The 20,471-nt window shown below is 32.8% G+C and overlaps 1 protein-coding gene across 1 annotated transcript; it reads left to right on the top strand.

The window, feature by feature from the left end:
* The first annotated feature begins 5,330 nt into the window (after positions 1–5,330).
* LOC134721981 (carboxypeptidase B-like) lies at positions 5,331–17,128 on the top strand. Its single transcript, XM_063585371.1, has 12 exons — positions 5,331–5,390; positions 8,640–8,717; positions 9,994–10,069; positions 11,373–11,506; positions 12,511–12,604; positions 12,858–12,980; positions 13,290–13,394; positions 13,969–14,079; positions 14,473–14,566; positions 15,237–15,442; positions 16,391–16,475; positions 16,890–17,128. The coding sequence occupies exons 2-12, from the start codon at positions 8,647–8,649 to the stop codon at positions 17,087–17,089; spliced, it is 1,299 nt and encodes a 432-aa protein (XP_063441441.1). The 5' UTR covers positions 5,331–5,390; positions 8,640–8,646; the 3' UTR covers positions 17,090–17,128.
* Positions 17,129–20,471: the final 3,343 nt, after the last annotated feature.

The following is a 20,471-nucleotide window of genomic DNA, read 5'->3' as shown; positions in this document are numbered from 1 at the left end:
CTGTAGGTTTTGGCTTACAATAGAGGGTAAGCAATAATTCATGTATCAAATGATATAGATATAAATCATAGTTGTTATTGACTTGTTTCTCTATCATAATGCGAAAATTTGAGAAACCATCTTTATTTTCATATATTATTTGACTTATTTATTTCGGCATTTCTAAGATTATTCCTGTCAATTTTTTACTTAGCGCTGTATTACGCGGAAGTCGTAATATTCAATTTAATTCAATTCAATATTTTATTTAAGTCTCATCTCTCAATGATATATAATACAACAATTTACATTAAATGTATTCAACGATGTGTCATTCTATTTTCTATACTTTAAATTTTCACTTCTTCGTAGTATGATTGAACATCTTTTTCTTCTCCATTTCAAGTGTATACATTGCAACAAAATTATTATCATTTACCTATAATATTATTGTAAATAGTGGATTTTATTCAAGGTTATTTTTTTTTTTTTTTTCTAAATTTCTTAACATTTCACAGTGGTATAATCCTGATACTTTAATTATTCATCCATTATTTCATTGATTTTGTATTTTCATTTTATCATCGATCAAATTTACTCGTTCAGTGAATGTTCACTTGTGTTAATATGTCTTTTGATTCAGTTAAGCAATTTCAATTGATATTTTATAGTGTGTCATTCTATGTTGTGCATGTTGTTACACTATTGTTTCAGATAAGGGTGAAGGTTTGGTATCATTTAAACGTTTAAAACCGCTGCAATTCTTTGTGAAGCATAATACAAGAGGATTCCAGTTTTAATACTTGCATACGATTTAGAATATCGTAACTCTGTTATAGTTCCTCCGTGTCTACTTTTGTCAACTCTATTCCATTTCGATATATACAAACACTACTATTACATGAACAATAAACATCTCTTCATAGATGCTTGAGGCCAAAATATTCGAAAATCCAAAACCTTATCTATGCAACATTACAGATACGTCATTTTACAATACATTTGGTATGGTTAATATGATTATTAGGGGAGATCGCAAAATGAAAGTTATTGGCTTTAACTGTATAATTATTTTCAAGTGGCACCAAACTTCTTCATTAGAGTTGTAAACATAGTTATTATAGTTCAAACGTCGGAGAGAAACAAAATTGAAAAATCTGAATGAACACGAATAAACGTGACACTAAATTGAATCAAATGAAATAGACACTTAAATGTTTAAAAAGTGGTCAAAATCTTTCGTCAGATGAACCTGAATTTGAGGCCAAAATCGGTCCTTACCAGACCTACTCCTTTCTTAAAATTTCACAGTGGTATAATCCTGTTACTTTAATTAGTCATCCCTTATTTCATTGATTTTGTATTTACATTTTATCACAGATCAAATTTACTCGTTCAGTGAATGTTCACTTGTGTTAATATGTCTTTTGATTGAGTTAAGCAATTTCAATTGATATTTTATAGTGTGTCATTCTATGTTGTGTATGTTGTTTCACTATTGTTTCAGATAAGGGTGAAGGTTTGGTTTCATTAAAACGTTTAAAACCGCTGCAATTGTTTGCACCTGTCCTAAGTGAGGAATCTGATGTTTAGAAGTGTCGTTTGTTGGTGTGGTTCATAAGTGTTTCTCGTTTTGTATATAGATTATACAGTTGGTTTTCCGTTTAAATGGTTTTACACTAGTAATTTTGAGGACCCTTTGTAGCTCGCTGTTCGACGTGAGCCAAGGCTCCGTGTTGAAGACCGGACTTTGACCTATAAAGGTTTACGTTTATAAATTGTTACTTGGATGGAGAGTTGTCTCATTGGCAATCATACCACATCTTCTTATATATATGTTATCATATGCGTAGGGAATAAGTTATCACTAAACTGCAATGTTTATCAATAATAAATATCCATATCACTGTTTATTACGATTAATGCAGAATCCAAAACGAATTTCATCAAGAAATTGAGGATAGTAATGTTCTTCAATTGGTTAATATATTTTGTATATGAAATCAGGTGGTTAAATCTTGCAGGAGCCAGGATTTAAGGAACCCAAAATCTTCCTACTAGTGTAGCAGTCATTTCAGTCAAGAATATTTATAAATCTTTGGGGCGATTTTTAATTAACTCTGTTTATGCATTTGAGTACGTAGCTGGTTCTCAGCTGACTTCAGTACTACACTTTGTTCACAGTAAAGCGGTGAAGCATAATACAAGCGGATTCCAGTGTACTTGAATACGATTTAGAATATTGTAACTCTGTTATAGTTCCTCCGTGTCTACTTTTGTCAACTCTATTTCATTTTGATATATACAAATACTACTATTACGTGAATAATAAACATCTCTTCATAGATGCTTGATGCCAAAATATTCGAAAATCCAAAACCTTATCTATGCAACATTACAAATACGTCATTTTACAATACATTTGGTATGGTTAATATTGGGAGGTCGCAAAATGAAAGTTATTGGCTATAACTGTATACATTAAAGTGGCACCAAACTTCTTCATTAGAGTTGTAAACACAGTTCAAACGTCGGAGAGAAACCAAATTAATGAATCTGAATAACACGAATAAACGTGACATATTGAACCTTACACAATCAGGACATAAAGCAGGTCTAAGTACCACTGAATTACATTAAATGTAAGCCAATAGTTCTCCATACATGTATTGGCCATCAAGGAAGTGAATCTTGAAAAGGTAATCTAAAGACCTCTAGTAAATATTAGTTGCATTTTTACATCCCCTATCCGACAGTTTGTAGGTGTGGTATATCATGCACAACAAAAAAAACTTTTATAGCCGACTATATATATATGCGGTATGGCATTTGCTCGTGGTTGAAGGTCGTACGGTGAATAGTTTTTTTCTTTCTGTGTCATTTGGTCTCTTATTGAAAGTTGTCTCATTGGCAATCATACCACATTGTCTTTTTCCTACTTATGATTAAGTCCAGGATAATGGAGTGAATTAAGAAATTTCAAAATTTTAAGGTTTATGAAATTGTGTTGGTCAGTCATCTATTCAGGCTTGATTCAGCTCACACTCAGTTTCCTTACTCAACGGTAACATTTGCATTCTAAAAAATGTTATACCTGGTCATTATGCATAATCATCAAGAATAATCATAATACATATCAACTGTATATTAGAATAATATGATTAAAGGATATAGCATACGGATAAGTCGATTCCTTTTAGTCGCATTGCTCTGTCTGGTGATCTGATTTGGACCTGGGTGTTCAAGATTTACATCACTACACACCCATCATATAATAACATCGCATGCAGATGTGCATATTTGTATATATTTCCAGAGAAATGCCCCTTTGTACTTAGAAAATGTTGACCCTGTCCGGCTCCTACCTTTTCATCGCAACTCCTAAAAGACGGTTCTTTGAATCTATATGAAACTTAGTCCTTATATGGAAACATGCATATCATATAGGATGTGCATGTATCTAAGACAACACAAATTAAACACTAGAAAACACGTTTTATCAACTTTGATTCCACCCCATTTTAATTCCAAGCATTCTCAAACGTCAATCAAGGAACCGGGTAATTAGCGCAGCTTCGCGGTCAGTTCTGGTTCCATTTTTTTTTATGTGTCATCTTTTCTACCCTTTTTGTAATATTTTCAAGTGCATTACACATACATAAGTCATTTGTGAGTTAGACGTCAAAACTAAACATTAGGAAATCTATATATTGCATATTTTGCGTGCTATTTTCTCGTTTGTAAGGAAACAACTTCTATAAATATATCGTGTGTGCCAACCTTTCAACTACTTTCTTCTTAGTATTTTTAGCTTATCTTTAATCAAGGTTAATTTTAGCTAACATGTCTTCTGTGACATTTAATTGAAATTATTTTAGATCTCCGATTCAAATTAACCTTGCACAAGTTAACGATTTCAGACACTGCATATTTATACAAATCTTTATGCAAAGGTATTTATTTAAACCGAAATAGTTTATCATTTATTGAGTTATAAATAATATTTTTAAAATATGAAAAAAAAACACATGTACGAATATTCAATGTCATTGCTTTAACTAATAGTCAGACGATATTATTATACATCTTGAAATGAAATTATTGACTTTAATTAATAGTTGCGGGGGTAGAATGGCTAAAATAATTTAAATGTCGTTAAAAATACATATATCAGTGTTCTAAATTACCGAATCACAATCCATGTAGCGTGCTATTAATTGTAAATTTGAAGTTATATCTCCCAAATGAATTGGTCGCAGATTTCTTGTCGCGGAACTTCTCATTAAACTCTTGCGACACAAATAATTGCACATGGGTATCGTTCCCACAGTGTATTCTTCTACGTCTTTTAATATTAATTTCATGTCCAAATTGTTTTTTCTGTAAATATGATATTCATGCACAAATTTTAAAAGAGCATTATTCGTTAAGTATTTGGAAGATGAGCAGAACATACTAAAAGGCAAGTCATTGAAGTTATTATAGATATTTGTGTCTTCCAATTAAGTCTGAAATTAGGTAGTTTTTCTAAAAGCAGGTATTTTAGTCTCTAAAGTTATTTCCTTAACGAATAAAAATAGCCGATTGATAAGAATAAATTTTCATTAAATTGTTTTGATCAATTTAAAGAGGGGAAATATTCGATATGTTATTAAAAAAAAAACGGGTAACTATGCATTGGGGACATTAAACAGGTATAATTAGAAATATACTGTCTTATACATCTTTATTGACCAACGGCTGGTAATGGCCGGACTCAATCAAACCACTAAGTTATGGTCTTGGTGCACATAGAGGCTCGTGTTGACTCGGTGAAATGATACAAAAACAACTCTACACCCAGAGGCGGGTCTAGAAATTTTTAAAAGGTGAGTCCCAACCCAGGAGAAAGGGGTTCAAACTATATGATAATGTCCCCATTCAAATGAATTGATCGTCCGAAAGAAAAGAGCGTCTTCGGTTGCTTTTGTTTTCTGCTGATAAATGTAGAATATGTTTATACAATTTAATTTGGCTGGATATTGCCTATAGCAAATTCATTAATGTTATGTTTTAGTTCGCCAGACAATAAAAACGCTCCACAACAAAAATCCAACCTAACATACAAATAAACATGTGCCAATTCTGTCTCAAATGGTTCCAAATTAGTAAACAATCTAAACAGAAATAATCCCACAATATTTTTTTTATTTTAAAACTATATATATGGTATTTGCATAAATAGTAAACTTCATTTTGAGCATATTATTTTTTTACCCAAGTTTGTCTAACCTCTAGTGGAGAATGAGAATAATTCTTTCTAACGGGTGATATTTTTTGTCATCAGAACTCTTACTACGAATAAATTTAAAACAATTGACGGCATGGTTATCAAGTGCACCCTTATGTGTACATTCGGAGCATGATACAAGGTGAGAACACTACTACTTTTATATCAACATAGGGGGAAATATAGCACAACTACTGTTTAAGGTATGGCGAAATAGTACCTACACGCCATGGTGAGAGCAATTAGATTCGGTGCCCTCGACTGATTTGCAGTTAACTTTTACGGATATCTGGTGTGATGAAGTATCTATTGAAATGCTCACACTGTAAAGATGTGCTGTTGGTGCTTGTCTTTTTGTGTTACGGATTTTTTCACAACTGGGGAATGTACATTATAAATGTGCTTGTCCAAATCAAATATTCATTGATAACGGTCAAGGTAAAGGTATAAAACCGGCATCTAATAAATAAAACCGTTGATACCGAATAAGGTTATCAGCTTGATATTGTTAGGTCAATGGCGGAAAAAATCTTTTTCTTGGCAGTAAAATGACAAAAAGAAAGAGTCACGTGTGAGTCCTTAATTGTAACGTCATGACGTCACTTAAAAAATATCTGACATCACTCATGACGCTTTTTCTTCATTCTAAATGCATTGAGATGAAAAACATCATCCCCTAGAGTAAACATAACTTGAAGGTAAGATTGCGTCTTCTATTTTTTAAATTTTACACTGATTAGTTTTTAACTGGGTTTTCAATGTATCGTTTACATCGGTCATAATTTTCTTATATTTGTTTTGCTCAATTTGGTCGATCTTTAACAATATTTATTAAATTTGGCTATTATGAAGTTTCCGATAGGTTGGAGGATATCTTCCGCTTCCGCACCATATCTTCCGGCCTGCAAAAGTAGATCCTTTTTTTTATTTAGATTTTCTGAAAAAAATAGTCACCTTCTGAAATGTAAATTTATTCATTAATATATTGAAGCAAAATATTTCGCTTGTTCGACTGGCACAATGCCTTCTTTTGACACACTTTAAAATGATAAATCGATGCGTTGACTATATCTTTTTTTGTGGCATTGAACAAATTGAGGAATACTACGCTTTCCTCACATGGCGGATGAATTCCTAGAATAGTGTATTCGGTCTGTCTTCAGAAAAAGAAGATGGCCAATGTTTTTTTAAATTAATATTAAAAAATAAGCCATTTTGCCACTGAATATTATGTTGCCCTAAGTTTTCAAAAATTACAAAGGGAAAGAAAAACGGAGATAGCAATACACCTTATCGCTAATCCCGGCTGATCCGGCCGCTTGAACTGTTGACGTCAGCAACAATCACTTTTCCATTGTGGCGTCAGATATTTTGTTTTATGACGTCAAAATTTTACGGAAACCTGTGTGATATCCAGTATAAATGGCGGACAAATTGCAATAAGGTGGTAAAGGATTATTTTCGTGCAACGTGTTTTGCCATTTTTATTTCACATGCAGCCGTGAAAAGGTTCGTTAATCACTGTGTTTCGTGAAATCGGTAAAAGATCAACGCGCACGAAATTTTATTTGTTCGTTCATCGTGAAATGGCAATTTTATTTCTCGTTCTTCCGTGCAGATACCCCTCCCCCACACACTTTGACGCCCCTCATCAATTTATCACTTGAGAAATAAAATCAACCACAAGTTACATAAAATTTTATACTGTAATGTGTTTGACTATTTGAGTATTTTCACATTAAGATTTAATGTGAAAAGAGACGCTTCTACCTGCAGTTTACGTTATAGCTTGTGTCAAATGGGCTAAAGAAAAAAGGAAAGAAATGGGGTACTTGATATAACCAAAAGCGTAGGAAGGGCGCTTTTAATTTTGGTTACCGTCTCGTACACGTTTTTGATCCTAGGATCTTTAATGAGTTTATTCACTTTAGTCATAATGTTTATTACGAACCGGCTATTGTATCGGTCTTAGTTGATTAAGTTGTTATATTGCAATAACACTGTGTATTAAGGCGTCGTTTGGGTTACTTGTCATTTGGTTTTTGTCCCATTGAAATAAACATCCCATCTCTTTCATGTGTTATCGCTACTACACTCCACCACCAGTCAAGATGCATCCTACTATAAGGCCAAATAAAAAAAAAGATGTGTGTTTCCTATCACGGCACCCACCCTTTTTTTTAAGCTCAAACACAGCCTACCCTGAAATTCTGGTAATTTTTCAATAAGCACTGATAAAGTCAGAATGTCCCTTCCGTAGACTCAATGTAAAAAAAGGTAAAATAAAAATAAATCCTGCCTACCTACCTTATTTTTTTCAAGGGTGTAATAGGAAACACACATATTTATTTTTTGGCCTAATGATGACATCCTCAACGTAGAATTTTCTTGTAACCGTGTGTTATTTTGTTGAGCGCCAATTTGGTTATCGGAGAGCATGAACCATTGATTTGCTTTCCAAAATTCCTTACAATACCACCGGGAACCGCCACTGCTAACAAAGATAAATGAACTGGGATGAGAAGGTAGCACCGCTATATTTTTTTATAATATGAACGAGGGTCATTGATCAAATGTAAAATTATCAATGTTTAAAAGTTGTTGCCGCTTTGGTTTTTTTTTTTTGCTGAACCTGAATTTGGTTACAAATTAGATGACACGACCGGAGCGCTCAAGCATTAGATAGAGGTATTTAGGGTATCTTTGAAAACTATGTGACAAATGCCCGGTACATTTATGAAAACAAGGAAGAATGTCTCCATAATCACAATTATATGCTTAACCTGCGAATATAGAAATTATAAAGGAGGCGTCCACCTGAATAAATGGAATTCCAACCAACTTTCAGTCGAATTTAACTTGAACCAAAGAAACGGGTGCTTCGATATTTGTGTCCCTCCCTTTCTCTGAATCAGCCATTGGTATAAAGTTTCATCTTAAAAAACGAAAGAAAAGAACAGCAACAAGCTTAAGTAATCAAGCCATCACTTAACTCCGAGGTGATTAACTCTGAGGTGGTGCCATGATAAGCAGGTACCGTTATGATTTATATACATGGATGTCTCTGTAATCTCTAAATATCTGCCGCTGAATGGCGGCGATACAGGATAGGTACATACGGGTTCTTAGGGTTTATTCTTTTCTTTGTCTTTGGTTTTTAGACTCATTAACATGTACGTTACATCTGCTCTAAGTATATTCTAACATATATATAGTAGAGATTTGCAACTTAAACTTTTAACTTTTATCGACCAGGCGTCTCCCTTAAAAAGAATTGTTATCCCTTAGTGATTGGGGTCTAAAAATAAAAGCTAAGAGTGCACATGATTGTTGCATTAAATTTTGCCGCTTTTATTTCTGAGTGTAAAAATCTTTTTTTTTTCTATTACAGGACCAAAATGAAACTCCTGTGTATAGCCACCTTGCTTCTGGTATCTCAAGTCACAACACAGAACACACGATATGATGGGTAAACACTTTTTTTTATAATTGTTTGAATCTTTAAAGAAGCAGAATGTATTTACAATACATGATTTGTTTGCATGTTATTTAGAAATAGTAATTAGGTTTAATTTTTAAATTGTTATTTGGATGGAGAGTTGTCTCATTGGCACTCACACCACATCTTCCTATATCTATAAGTTGCCGACAATGACAGCAATATAAGTATTTCATTTAAAAAAATATCTATAGTTTTAACTCTATTTTAATTATTTGGGCATGTTCCAAGATTTTCCTTATTAGGACTTATTACTTTTTATTATTTTAAAGTAGTAATTTTTTTTTTAAATTATACATTATTGAAGCATATACTGATTATCATGAACAATCTGCATCATCTACACTTGATACCACAATTTTATTTAGAGCAAAATACTTCTTATGTCAGCTTTGTCTAGGTTGCAACCTAAATTTAGTCGAATTACAAAAAAAATATTAGCAGACAACTTACAATAAAGATTATATCATGTATTTATGTCAGCACCGAATCACTGACATTCTAGACGGATGATCTCTCGATACGTACACTTGTTAAGCTATATAATCTTCAAGAATCGAGAATTCAAATATGTCAAAAACCACAAACAGCTTCGTGACTAGTAAATCTTGCGTTTACGGAAAGAAGAAATAACAATGTCGGCGAAAACATTACGACAAGTCGGGCGTACCATATTTTAAAAAGGTTTGTTCACGCTTTTTCTTGGTGCAACAAACATATTTGCAATCATTATGGTTAAACGTTTACTGGAACAAAGTTATATATCGAATATTATTGTATAGCAATATAATATTCCCCACAGAAATTAACCAAAAGTTAGCGTGCAATAAATTCTAATATTGCACTAGTGCAATAAATCTTCAAAATTCATGACGTCAAAATCTTAGTTTAAACTTTTTACTTTCAAATATTATATTGCTATACAATAAAAGGGTTATTGCATATATATTGTGGAATATTGTCCCTCGTAGAACATATATTTTACTTTGCACGTTTACCAATTCACAAATATGGGACGGAAAATTTGGTGGCTAAGGGACACTTGTTTGTTATTTTTCATCTGTTGCTATATGTCGGATTTGTTTATTTTCACTTTTGTACGAAAATAGTTCACAGCATTTTGTCTAGGACAAGATTTGTACATTTTTAACTGAACATAGGTATTCATTTACATTATACCATCTTAAATAAACGTTGTTTCAGTGTTAGGGTGGGTTAGTAAGCCATGATACTTTTTCTGTTTCAGTCACGAAGTGTTAAAGATCTTTCCAAAAACAACGAATGAAGCAAGTTATGTTCTCAATATGGTACAGAAATACGGGGTATGCATACACCATTATTTTTTAAATGCTTTTAAATATACACCTAACATAATAATTAAGGTATTATTTGAATGAAGTTTTAATCAAAAGAGCGCAACTATGTAAATCAAAGTACTGAAGTACTGAACATTGGATTATCGCAAAATCTTGTGGATGGTCCGACAAGCAATTGTCTCAGAAAAAAAAATCACATCTCTTTACCTGAAAACTTAAAGTTCGTGCGTGGATGATAAATTAATGACAGGGAATTTATCCTCACTGTATTTAAATGGCTATTATATTGTAGTGATACACATCAGTATACTCTGGTTTATTGTTATATCTATAATACTAAGATAACGAGGTCCAGTTTGTCAGCCGTCATCACGTAGAAACGATGAATCTAGGAATTCACCTTTATGTATAAAGTTAATATAGGACAATGGTGTTGATTAGAATTTACACCACTCCAGACCCTTTTGTTTTACACATAATTAATATTGCCAATATTTAACAAGTTCCGGGGCGAATCCGATTTCGATACCAATAGTATATTCACCTGTTACTTAGCTATTACTTTATCTGTGTGTTCCGCATCTGACAGGCGCACCACCAATATTTTGCCATCACGGGTCATAGTCGCAGGGTTGACACTACAAAATTTAAGCATTGTCACATTGTTCCATATTGCAGTATTTCAATCAGTATGACTTTCTAAGATTTCGATACGAATACAAAAGTTCTGGACTTAAAATAAGGCGTTTAGTTAACGTTATAGTTTTCAATTTATTAGCCAGCATGACGTGACCAGCGAATCCAAGAATTCAACTGTATTTATAACTAATATAGGCCATTCCAGGCCCTTTTGTTTTTCCAAATAATTAATATTACCAATAATTGATAAGTTCCAGGTCGACGGGTTCAAACAGAAAGATTTTGAAAGCAGATAAAACTGTGCATCTTATAATCGCCATGACTTTATCAGTTGACAATACCAATACTAAAATAAGGCTTACGCATATTTATATACTTTAATTCAGTCACGGACCCGCGATATAACGGGTGTGTCCTAGTATTATATTAATACTTGTATTTTACAGTTACATGTCTATATAATTTTCATGCATAATGAATCACTGCATTTGTATATCATTCTATTCTACTGTATTAATAATAGTGCAGTGCATGTGCATGTAGGACACGTCACTCTTCTGTAATAATTCGATTTTTTCTAATAGAATGGATTTGATTAGGCATTCGTATTTTCCCGCAAAAAATGTTTAATCATCCACGTAGAGTTATCGTCTGTGTTTCTTCTTGACAGTTAGATGTATGGCATGTCCACCATAACGACAGCTCTCTAGATGTCAAAATTTGGCCAACAATATCAAGTACAGTGAAACAAGATCTAACCAACACACGTATACCTTTTTTTACATGGATAAAAGATATACAATCGTAAGTGTGTGTTTTCAAGATAAGAGACATAACTGCTTTTACTCAGATTGACTTTTTAATTTCTATGTGTACCGTAGGTATTTGCAAACCTACTTATTTTCGCAATTAGCCCTTTATATCACACATTGGCTTGCAGCTTTTCAATTTCACGATTTGCAAATTCGCATGATGTAGTTAATTAAGGAAAGACCTATTCGCCTCGATTTATATTCGCGTTATTTTTCTTATCGCAGAGTTGCAAAAATAAATCATTTGCGAAAATGTGTTGGTATACAGTATGGGATTTACATTTTACTGTGGTCTTGTCCCCGTAACAGACACCAATTATATGACATAACGCGAATTGCTCTTTGTCGATGAAAAGATACATGTATGTATCATATAGCGTTGACGACTTCATATATATAAGTTATTTTATCGCTATTTTGTGCATTTTTCCTTTGAGCTTTTTCGTGATAATTTTTCATATCATGCTACTCGCTTGAGATGGAAAATTATCGCTAGAAACTAAGCAGGCACGTGGCCTTACTAACGAAATTGACATGAAATTGACAACGTTGTCATAGATAAAATAGCGATTAACAGATTATCGTTGGTCATCTCAACTCGATTGCCTTTTTAGCTTTCGCTGTCACGGCTCAAACGAAAAAAACAATACCGTTGAGATGAACAACGATAATCTATAAATAATTGATTGTATTTTGCTTAGCGTCCAGTGGCAAACATTTCGTGCATGTTCAGGAAGATATATACTATTAGTTTCGCAGTTATTGTCAAAGTATAAATGTTCTGTAAATAACTCTTCTTCTCTCTATTCAAGTTCTGTATTCTCACCTCACCACCTCACCTATCCTCTTCATGCCGGCCGGAATTTAAGGCCCAAGTTCTGTATTATCCTAGTTTTTTCATTCAAAAGTTGAAATAAAAATGATAACGTGCATGTCTTTTTCTTTTATTGATAGTTGTTATATATCTCTATAAAATATCAATTTGTTTCTTTAAAGGTTGATAGATCAACAATTCGCTCCCATTACTAGTCACATTAATAAGAGAGCAACTCAGCAATTTATGTTTACAGTTTACCATTCGTTCGCTCAAGTAAGTATTATGAACTTAAAAAAATAAAGAAAGAACAAATATTTGTTAATACAAAAGTAAAAAAAATAGTTAGAATAAAATTTTATTTTACAACAGTTGCATTTCTGCATTTACGTTTAAACTATAGTTCAAGCAAAACTCTTTAGCTATCATTTGCGACACAAAATCACAGGAAAATTCCAGCACTGCCGTTTAAAAGGAATGTTAAGATATTTTCGTTATTCAATGTTTTATATACCAATTTCGTTATTAGATTGAAGCATACATAGCAAGCTTGAGCCAGGATACAGGGACTGGACCATCAGGGGATTCAATTTATTCCAGTAATGCTGTGATTGGTTATACTGAAGAAAATAGACAAATTCATCTTGTAAAGGTAGGTGACAGCGCATGCCAATCCAGATACGATTAAACACCAAATCACAATTTCCATAAAAAGAAACTATATTTTGGGCTTTGAATAATAAATTGAAGCCCATAAAAAAAACTCTAGCAATTGAACACAACGGATTTACTTCTTTAAACTTTCGAATAGTATACCTACTTAATGTACTTTAATAGTAATTTACAGCTCGAATTATATGATATTCCACATTCCAATGACTTCAATTTCCAGAAAGTCTTCATTTAAAACTAATATTGACGTTTTAAGAAAACATTATAATATGACAAATGAATTTTGCAGATATCTAAACCCAGTAGCCAACCTAAAAAGGCTATCTTTGTTGATGGTGGCATACACGCTCGAGAATGGATATCACCTGCATTTGTTCTTTATCTCATAGATCAGGTAATTACCTACAATTGTAAACAAGTAACACACACAGTCCCCAAACATAGGTATGACTGAAATAGTAACACACGAAACCTATATTTTAATCCAAGTAATTAAGCTGAAAATGCAATATATGCCCCTGTAAAATTTAAAAGGAGTTTACATATTTCAACAGTTCCATTAATAATATAATACATCTATGCAAATATAACTGATGTGAACATAATGGAAACATATACGACTAAAATAGAAAAAAACCGATTTCAATATCAAACCAAATTGAAGAGAATATAATGTTTTAAGTAAATCTTATCGAAGATGAGTGTATTGGTAACAGAACGATCTCCAAAATAAGAAAATTTACACTTGTGAAATGAAACTTTTGCAAAATAAATGCTATTAACGGAAGATCTTTGCGGAAAACCAACTAAAACAAATTGTATGAACGGTTTGTTTCTGCAAGTGGAATAAACAAACGTACAGAAAACAGAATATGACTATCACATTTTTTTATATTCTTTCAATGAATCTTATTTTTAACATACTTTAGAATGATACTATGTAATATCTTTGCACGTGTTTTTGACAGTTGAAGTATAACCCGGATCAGTTACAGAGTGTAGAAGACCTTGTAGATACCTACGACTGGTATATTGTACCTGTACTTAACCCTGATGGATACAGTTATTCATTCGCATCAGTAAGTTGTATAAAACACTTGTTCTTTCAATATTTGGTGATGATGAACCTTCAAGTAAAGGTTCTGTGTTTAATATCTTTGTGAAAGTCATTTCAGTCTTCGATAGTTGTCAAACAGTTATGTGTATCCGTGATCATGTCTGTATTATCGGCAAATCAACTTTTCCACACTACAGATAACGACCCTTTGCTGTCCATCTCCACGATGCTTACAATATTGTCATTCATCTTCAGATTCGGCGGATGTATTGGAATTGGCCTGGGTATAATTTTTTAATTGATCAATGTTTTTTATTCATTTGTTTTGTTATTAATCTGAGATTAATTGTTATGTCTTTTCTTATTTGGTAATTATATTTTCTCATATTTACAACTTGCTTCACAAATGTTATAGGACAGATTGTGGAGAAAGAATAGACGTACGAATTCTGGTTCAACCTGTCATGGTGTTGACCTCAATAGAAACTTCGGTTACCAGTGGAATCCGGGTATGTATTTAGTTTATTCCACCAGTTTCGTTCGATATCCCGCCATCTTGAAATAATTCAAAAACAAATATAGATTTTGATCGGTTGCATGCCTTATATTATGATGTAAAATGTTCTATTGACTTGAATGATATACAGAATTGGAAGCATTTCCCGTACAGAAGATATAAAAAAGGAAAAAAGGGAAAAAAAAGTTACAGTATTGATATTTAAGACCCCTTTCAAAAAGCATTGCTTCAAGTTGGCGTAATTCATGACACTTTTACAAGTTGTCGAAGAGTTCTGGCTACAAGCAAGCCTTCATACCATAATAAATTCTCTGTTAGAGAGCAATATTCTTTGAAGGGTTTCATTTTCTTTAAAAAAAAAACTTTTACAAACCATGCAAAATTAAAAGAATCAAATCCATTCTTCTAACTTCACTTCCGTAATATAAGGATGGATATACAACGAAGTTGAGTAGGAAATATTGTCTTTCTTACCATACAATATTTCTTCAAGATTCTATTAAAAATTGAAAAGAAGAACAAGTTATTTCTACCACCAAATACATGTAAACTCTTAAAATATCATAATGAATGTTTACAGTTTTAAAAGTAACAGAAAATTCAGAATTGTGACACTAAATGGGTTCATATGAGATTTTAGGAAAATCGTACTTATTTTACAGCAATTGGTGGATCCACAAGCGCTTGTAGTGATGTCTTTTCCGGTGTTAGTGCATTCAGTGAAGCAGAGAGCAAGGCTATTAGAGATTACTTTGCCTCCGCCTCTAATGTAGATTTTATTTCCTACCTCACTGTACATTCATACGGTCAGATGTGGTTATATCCATGGGGTTATACATCTGCTTTACCAAACGATTATGTAGACTTGGTATGTATAGTTTTCGCAAGTCATATCGTGCAAAAAAATCATCATAGATATTAGAATTATAATGTTGTACCCCAGACGCTATTTTCGTTAACAAATGACTCATTAGGGGCGCAGAAATAAAAAAAGTTAAAAGGCTAACTAAAATACGATGTTGAATTCCTAAATGTCTTGGCTCACACCGAACAACAAGCTATAAAGGGCCCCAAAATTACTAGTGTAAAACCATTCAAACGGGAAAACCAACGGTTTGGTTAGATATCTAGTTCGGGAAAATGGTCTCAGATAATAAGGAGATTGGGGATTAATTGCATGGAAAAGTTAAGTCGATATGAAGCTATCGTTTGATAACTTATAGAGTTAATAATACGGTCTTCTAAAAATATAAAGGGCCAGTCAAGTTTTAAATAAACTGGGAGGTAGACTCGTTTGGGCCGGAGTTAGAGTTGTCTTATATTTGACAACACTATAATACACAACTAATTACCTTTAAATATGATGAATATATTAAATTCAGTGGCGGATTTAAAAACTATCATAAGTGGGGGCCCACTGGCTGCCTAAGAGGGGACCCGCTCCCGTCACGCTTTAGTGATTCCCTTTATAATCAACCATTTTTTTCTAAAAAAGTGGGGACTGGGACCCCCCTAAATCCGCATCTGCAATTTGGTTGGACTTTCCTGAACGGCACAGATCTGATATATCATGTATAGAAACTGTATAGCCAAACTGTTTAGACGCGGGGTTCGTCTACAAAAGACTCATCAGTGACCCTCGAATAAAATAGTTGAAAGTTGTAGAGCGCTCAGAAGCAAAATTTCTCGAAGATTTTACCAAATACAGCTGAAACATACTCTATTCTATTAAATGATTCCGATTTATTGTGTGTATACATACATTTATCATGTCAGATTTTAATAGTGATGTGTAATCGTGTCTTGTTGCTTTTAGGACGCTGCTGGAAATACAGCCAGACTTGCAATTAAAAACAGATTCAACACAAGATATACTGTTGGGTCCTCCACCAATGTTCTATGTATGTATAAACTTACAAGAGTCAATATGATTAACAAAGTCATGTCTCGTGCTATTGGTTATAATTTTCAACTGTTTCTTTATTATTGGCATTTGCCTTTCCATAGACCTGTGAGATTAAGGTAAGAATAAGTTTGTAAATATGAACTATTTGATTTAGAAAAGTTTGTTTGTGTAATGTCAAATTATATTTTTCTTCAACTATGACCCGCTACAATTATTTTCGAACATCGACCGTGTAATCATCAATTTTGTCGAAACTTTTCAAAGAGAACAATCATAGTTATGAGTGGTGCTACACATTTTTTATTTTAAATGTTAACGATGACCACCTAATACTTAAATAACTAAACATCGCTAGAATGAAATTGTACTTCGATGGAGGCATTCATTTTCATTTTTTAATGTATAACAGATTCAGCAGCCGGTGGATCAGATGATTATGCTAAGGGCGGAGCTGGTATCAAATATTCCTACACCTTGGAGCTAAGGGATACAGGAAGATATGGGTTTGTCCTACCAGAAAGCAGTATCATCCCTACATGCCAGGAGACTATGGATGGTGTTATAGCCTTCGCTAATGACTTAAAGGTCTTACCTCAGACAAAGCACTGATGACTTGTTTACAGTTGGCTAAATAAAGTCGTCAACATATTTGTTTGTTCTATTTAGATTGTTGTTATATGTTTTCAGTACTGTCAGAACGGAAAATAAACAGACAACATTTCCCAAACAAATCAAAACACAACTGTATTTGAAAATCTTTAAATGCTTATAGGATAGGAAACCTATAGAGGCGTTTCTAAATGATAAGCTGCATTTTTGGCGGCATGTACTTGTATAGTGAGGAAATGTAATACCAGTAAAAATATATATCCTAAGAGTTTCTTTGAATTTGACGGGAACTTTCCTTCAAGCAAAATGTCTGTCTCTCTCTCAGAATTTCCCTCACACTCGGCCACTCTTAGACACTTAGCAAACCTCAGCCACTCTTATGACATTTCTTTGAAGGTCTGAAAGTGTGTGTTGAATAAGAATCATAATGTCTCATTATAATTTGTCTCAGACCTGATGTCTCATTACACATTGTCTTTATATCTTTCTTCAGATGTAGTAGTATTTTACCAACATCGACTAATTGAAAGCTGTTGTGTAGGTATCAGTGGAACAACATTGCAGTAGACTTTAGAAAATTTAAAAGGAGATTTTTTTTTTTTTTAGAGTATACGTAATTGACAATATCTCAGAATTTTGTTTGCTTTATACTGGTTTAATTGCGTCTGAATATCGATAAAAAATATATTTGTAGCATTAAAACACTGCCCAAGATACAATCAATTTAAAATTTGAGAAAAAAATGTATTGACTGAATTGAAAATGCGGCGATAATCATGAATACAAATGATGCACAAGCCTTATTGAGGCGCTCAAAGAAGTAGTTTTGCTTAGTCTGAGTCAAAGTTGGAACAAAATACTAACAACTTAGCGTGTGACGATTGTTCATAGCTTTACTGGTTTTTTGATTGGTTAGCTTATATAAGCGACTACTGTAGGTGTGCTGTCGTTGTATAAGGTGTGACTTGATGGTATATGCGAGGAAGTTTTTGCAATTTGTTTTATTTTTCCTTATTCCTGTATTTTTCTCTAGCTTATATTTATCCTTATAATCATCTTACACTGTCAAAGAAATATGAAAATGAGTACTGCGTCAATTTCCATTTATTGCCTTAGATTTTTGTCTAATGTATACCCAACCCAAATCTTTACCACTGTAATAAATATTTGAAATATTTATGTGCATTATTTTCATTTGAAAATTGGTCCACTCTGAAATGACCAAAAATATCCATCGCTGTTTGAAATTAACTCAATTCATAACTGTATTTCATTATGCCTATTCAGTTTATAATATATTTTTTAAACTTTTCTAATGTTTTTATTTCTTTTAAGAGTGTAAAAGAAATGTGTCATGTCTATAGAATGAAAGTATTCTGTTCAATATCTGTTTCGAAATATTAAACATCTTTAAGTTGCTCATGTTTTCTTTTGTGTATCGCTGTAGAACTTTATGTATGTCCAAATAGAAACTTAAAATAAAATATCACTTCACATTGACTTCATAATAAATAAACAAATCGAATATCAAAATGATATAAATACACGATGATTACATTGAAAACGTCAAATGTGGACAGAAATTGAAAATAAGAATGAAAAAAAATTAAAAAAAAAACGCTTAGAAGCTAAGAATGTAAACCCAAGCCGCTTCATCTATAGATATAAACGTGTTTTCCAATGAGAACCTTCAAATTGTATTATTCGGACGAAAACACAAAATATCATCCATAATGCCATTGAGAACTTATTAAGAACGTTGCCTGAATTTCATTAAAGTACTTGGTCTAAGATACGTTCACCCTGCGTAGAAAGCTGTTATGAGAAACCTCCAAAATAAATTATTTCGATAAAAAAAAGTTAAAAAGATTGCGCAAAATGGAATTCTGAAAAAGAGTCTGTGAAAGCTTTAATGAATTTATTACGGTACTGTACAGTTAATTTTGAGTTGATCTCTTTTGAATAAGAGTGAAGTTTTTATAGCAATATTGTTGCTGATAGTTAACAATGTTAAAAGATCTGAGCCGAGTCATCTAAAATATACGATGGCATGGGTCCCTATACTCTGAATTGTTCGAAAAATAATTGCTGAATCAAGCTCTTTATTTAATTAATACAGGAAGAGTCCCAGTGTTTCTTGTTTATTGCATTCCTTATTCGCACGTCTTACTTTTCAGAAACGAAGACAGATATTTATGGAATAAATGCTTGTATATCCTATTTTCTCTCTCTCTCTTTGAACAAAGAAGCACTATTACCAATATACGCCCCACCAATTTCATAAGACCAAAAGGAGCATACATAACCATGCTCATATAACGGACCATAAATTACCAAACCAAATGAAAACAAAAGAGAGACGAAAGATACCAAAGGAACAATCAAACTCATAAATCTAAAAAACTGACTACGCCATGGCTAAAAATGAAAGAAGAAAAACAGACAAACAATAGAACACATGACACAATATAGAAAACTGAAAAATAAACAACACAAACCCCACCAAAAACTAGGGGGGATCTCAGGTGATCCGGAAGGGTAAGCAGATCCTCCACATGTGGCACCCGTCGTGTTGCTTATGTAATACCAAATCCGATAAATAGTCTTATTTGGTAATTCACATTCACGAAAGGGAAGAGATAGTAGTAACGACGTAAGGAACATATTCGATATCATTTGTGAAACGGTCAACCAACTCGTGATGGCATCCGTAAAATTTACGAAGGGATGATTTCAACTTCACCCTTTGGAACTTTTGGTTTAATAGCTCCCTTGTGAGCAGCAACCCTCTATCAAGAACATCATGATAGGAAATGCAAGCACGGGAATATCGTATCAATTGGGAGATATATACACCGTATGCAGGTGCTCCTGGAATGTTGTAACTTATAAATTGAAAATTTACAAATGGAAAGCTGAAATCATCTCTTGTCGTAAAATTTTGTTTTCAACCGACCTTCATTGTCAATTTCTAGATGTAATTCGAATAACATTCGAAGGCATCTGTTATCATATCATATGAGTCAAAAAGTAGTCAAATAGTAGTCACATGGTAGATAAATGAGCCAAAGAAGAGTCATTTGATTATGCCATAGCTACTACAAAAGCTACAGCAAAAGCTACATTTAGATTAATCATCGTCTGTTTATTTTAGCGTTCATATATATTACTTTCGATACAACTCGTTTTTTGAGGCTATTGTTAACTGACAAAGAGTTGAGACCAGTTTAGAAACATGAAAAAGATACATAACTAATGAAAGAAAATATCAAGTAGAAATTCGTATATGAAAGCTACAATAAATGTTAAAAGTAGTATAATAATAAGCATGATTTAAAAGATAGGGTATGATTTCCTATGAGACAACTATCCACTAGAGATC

Source organism: Mytilus trossulus, chromosome 6 (assembly GCF_036588685.1).
Source record: "Mytilus trossulus isolate FHL-02 chromosome 6, PNRI_Mtr1.1.1.hap1, whole genome shotgun sequence".
Taxonomy (NCBI): domain Eukaryota; kingdom Metazoa; phylum Mollusca; class Bivalvia; order Mytilida; family Mytilidae; genus Mytilus; species Mytilus trossulus.
This window is presented reverse-complemented; position numbering and strand designations above follow the sequence as displayed.

What these genes read in the sequence shown, in the direction of transcription:
- LOC134721981 (XM_063585371.1), top strand. Translation starts at nt 8,647, where the DNA reads ATGAAACTCCTGTGTATAGCCACCTTGCTTCTGGTATCTCAAGTCACA. An exon ending in CGGTTACCAGTGGAATCCGG is followed by an intron (nt 14,567 to 15,236) that starts GTATGTATTTAG and finishes CTTATTTTACAG; the next exon opens with CAATTGGTGGATCCACAAGC. An exon ending in GTCCTCCACCAATGTTCTAT is followed by an intron (nt 16,476 to 16,889) that starts GTATGTATAAAC and finishes AATGTATAACAG; the next exon opens with ATTCAGCAGCCGGTGGATCA.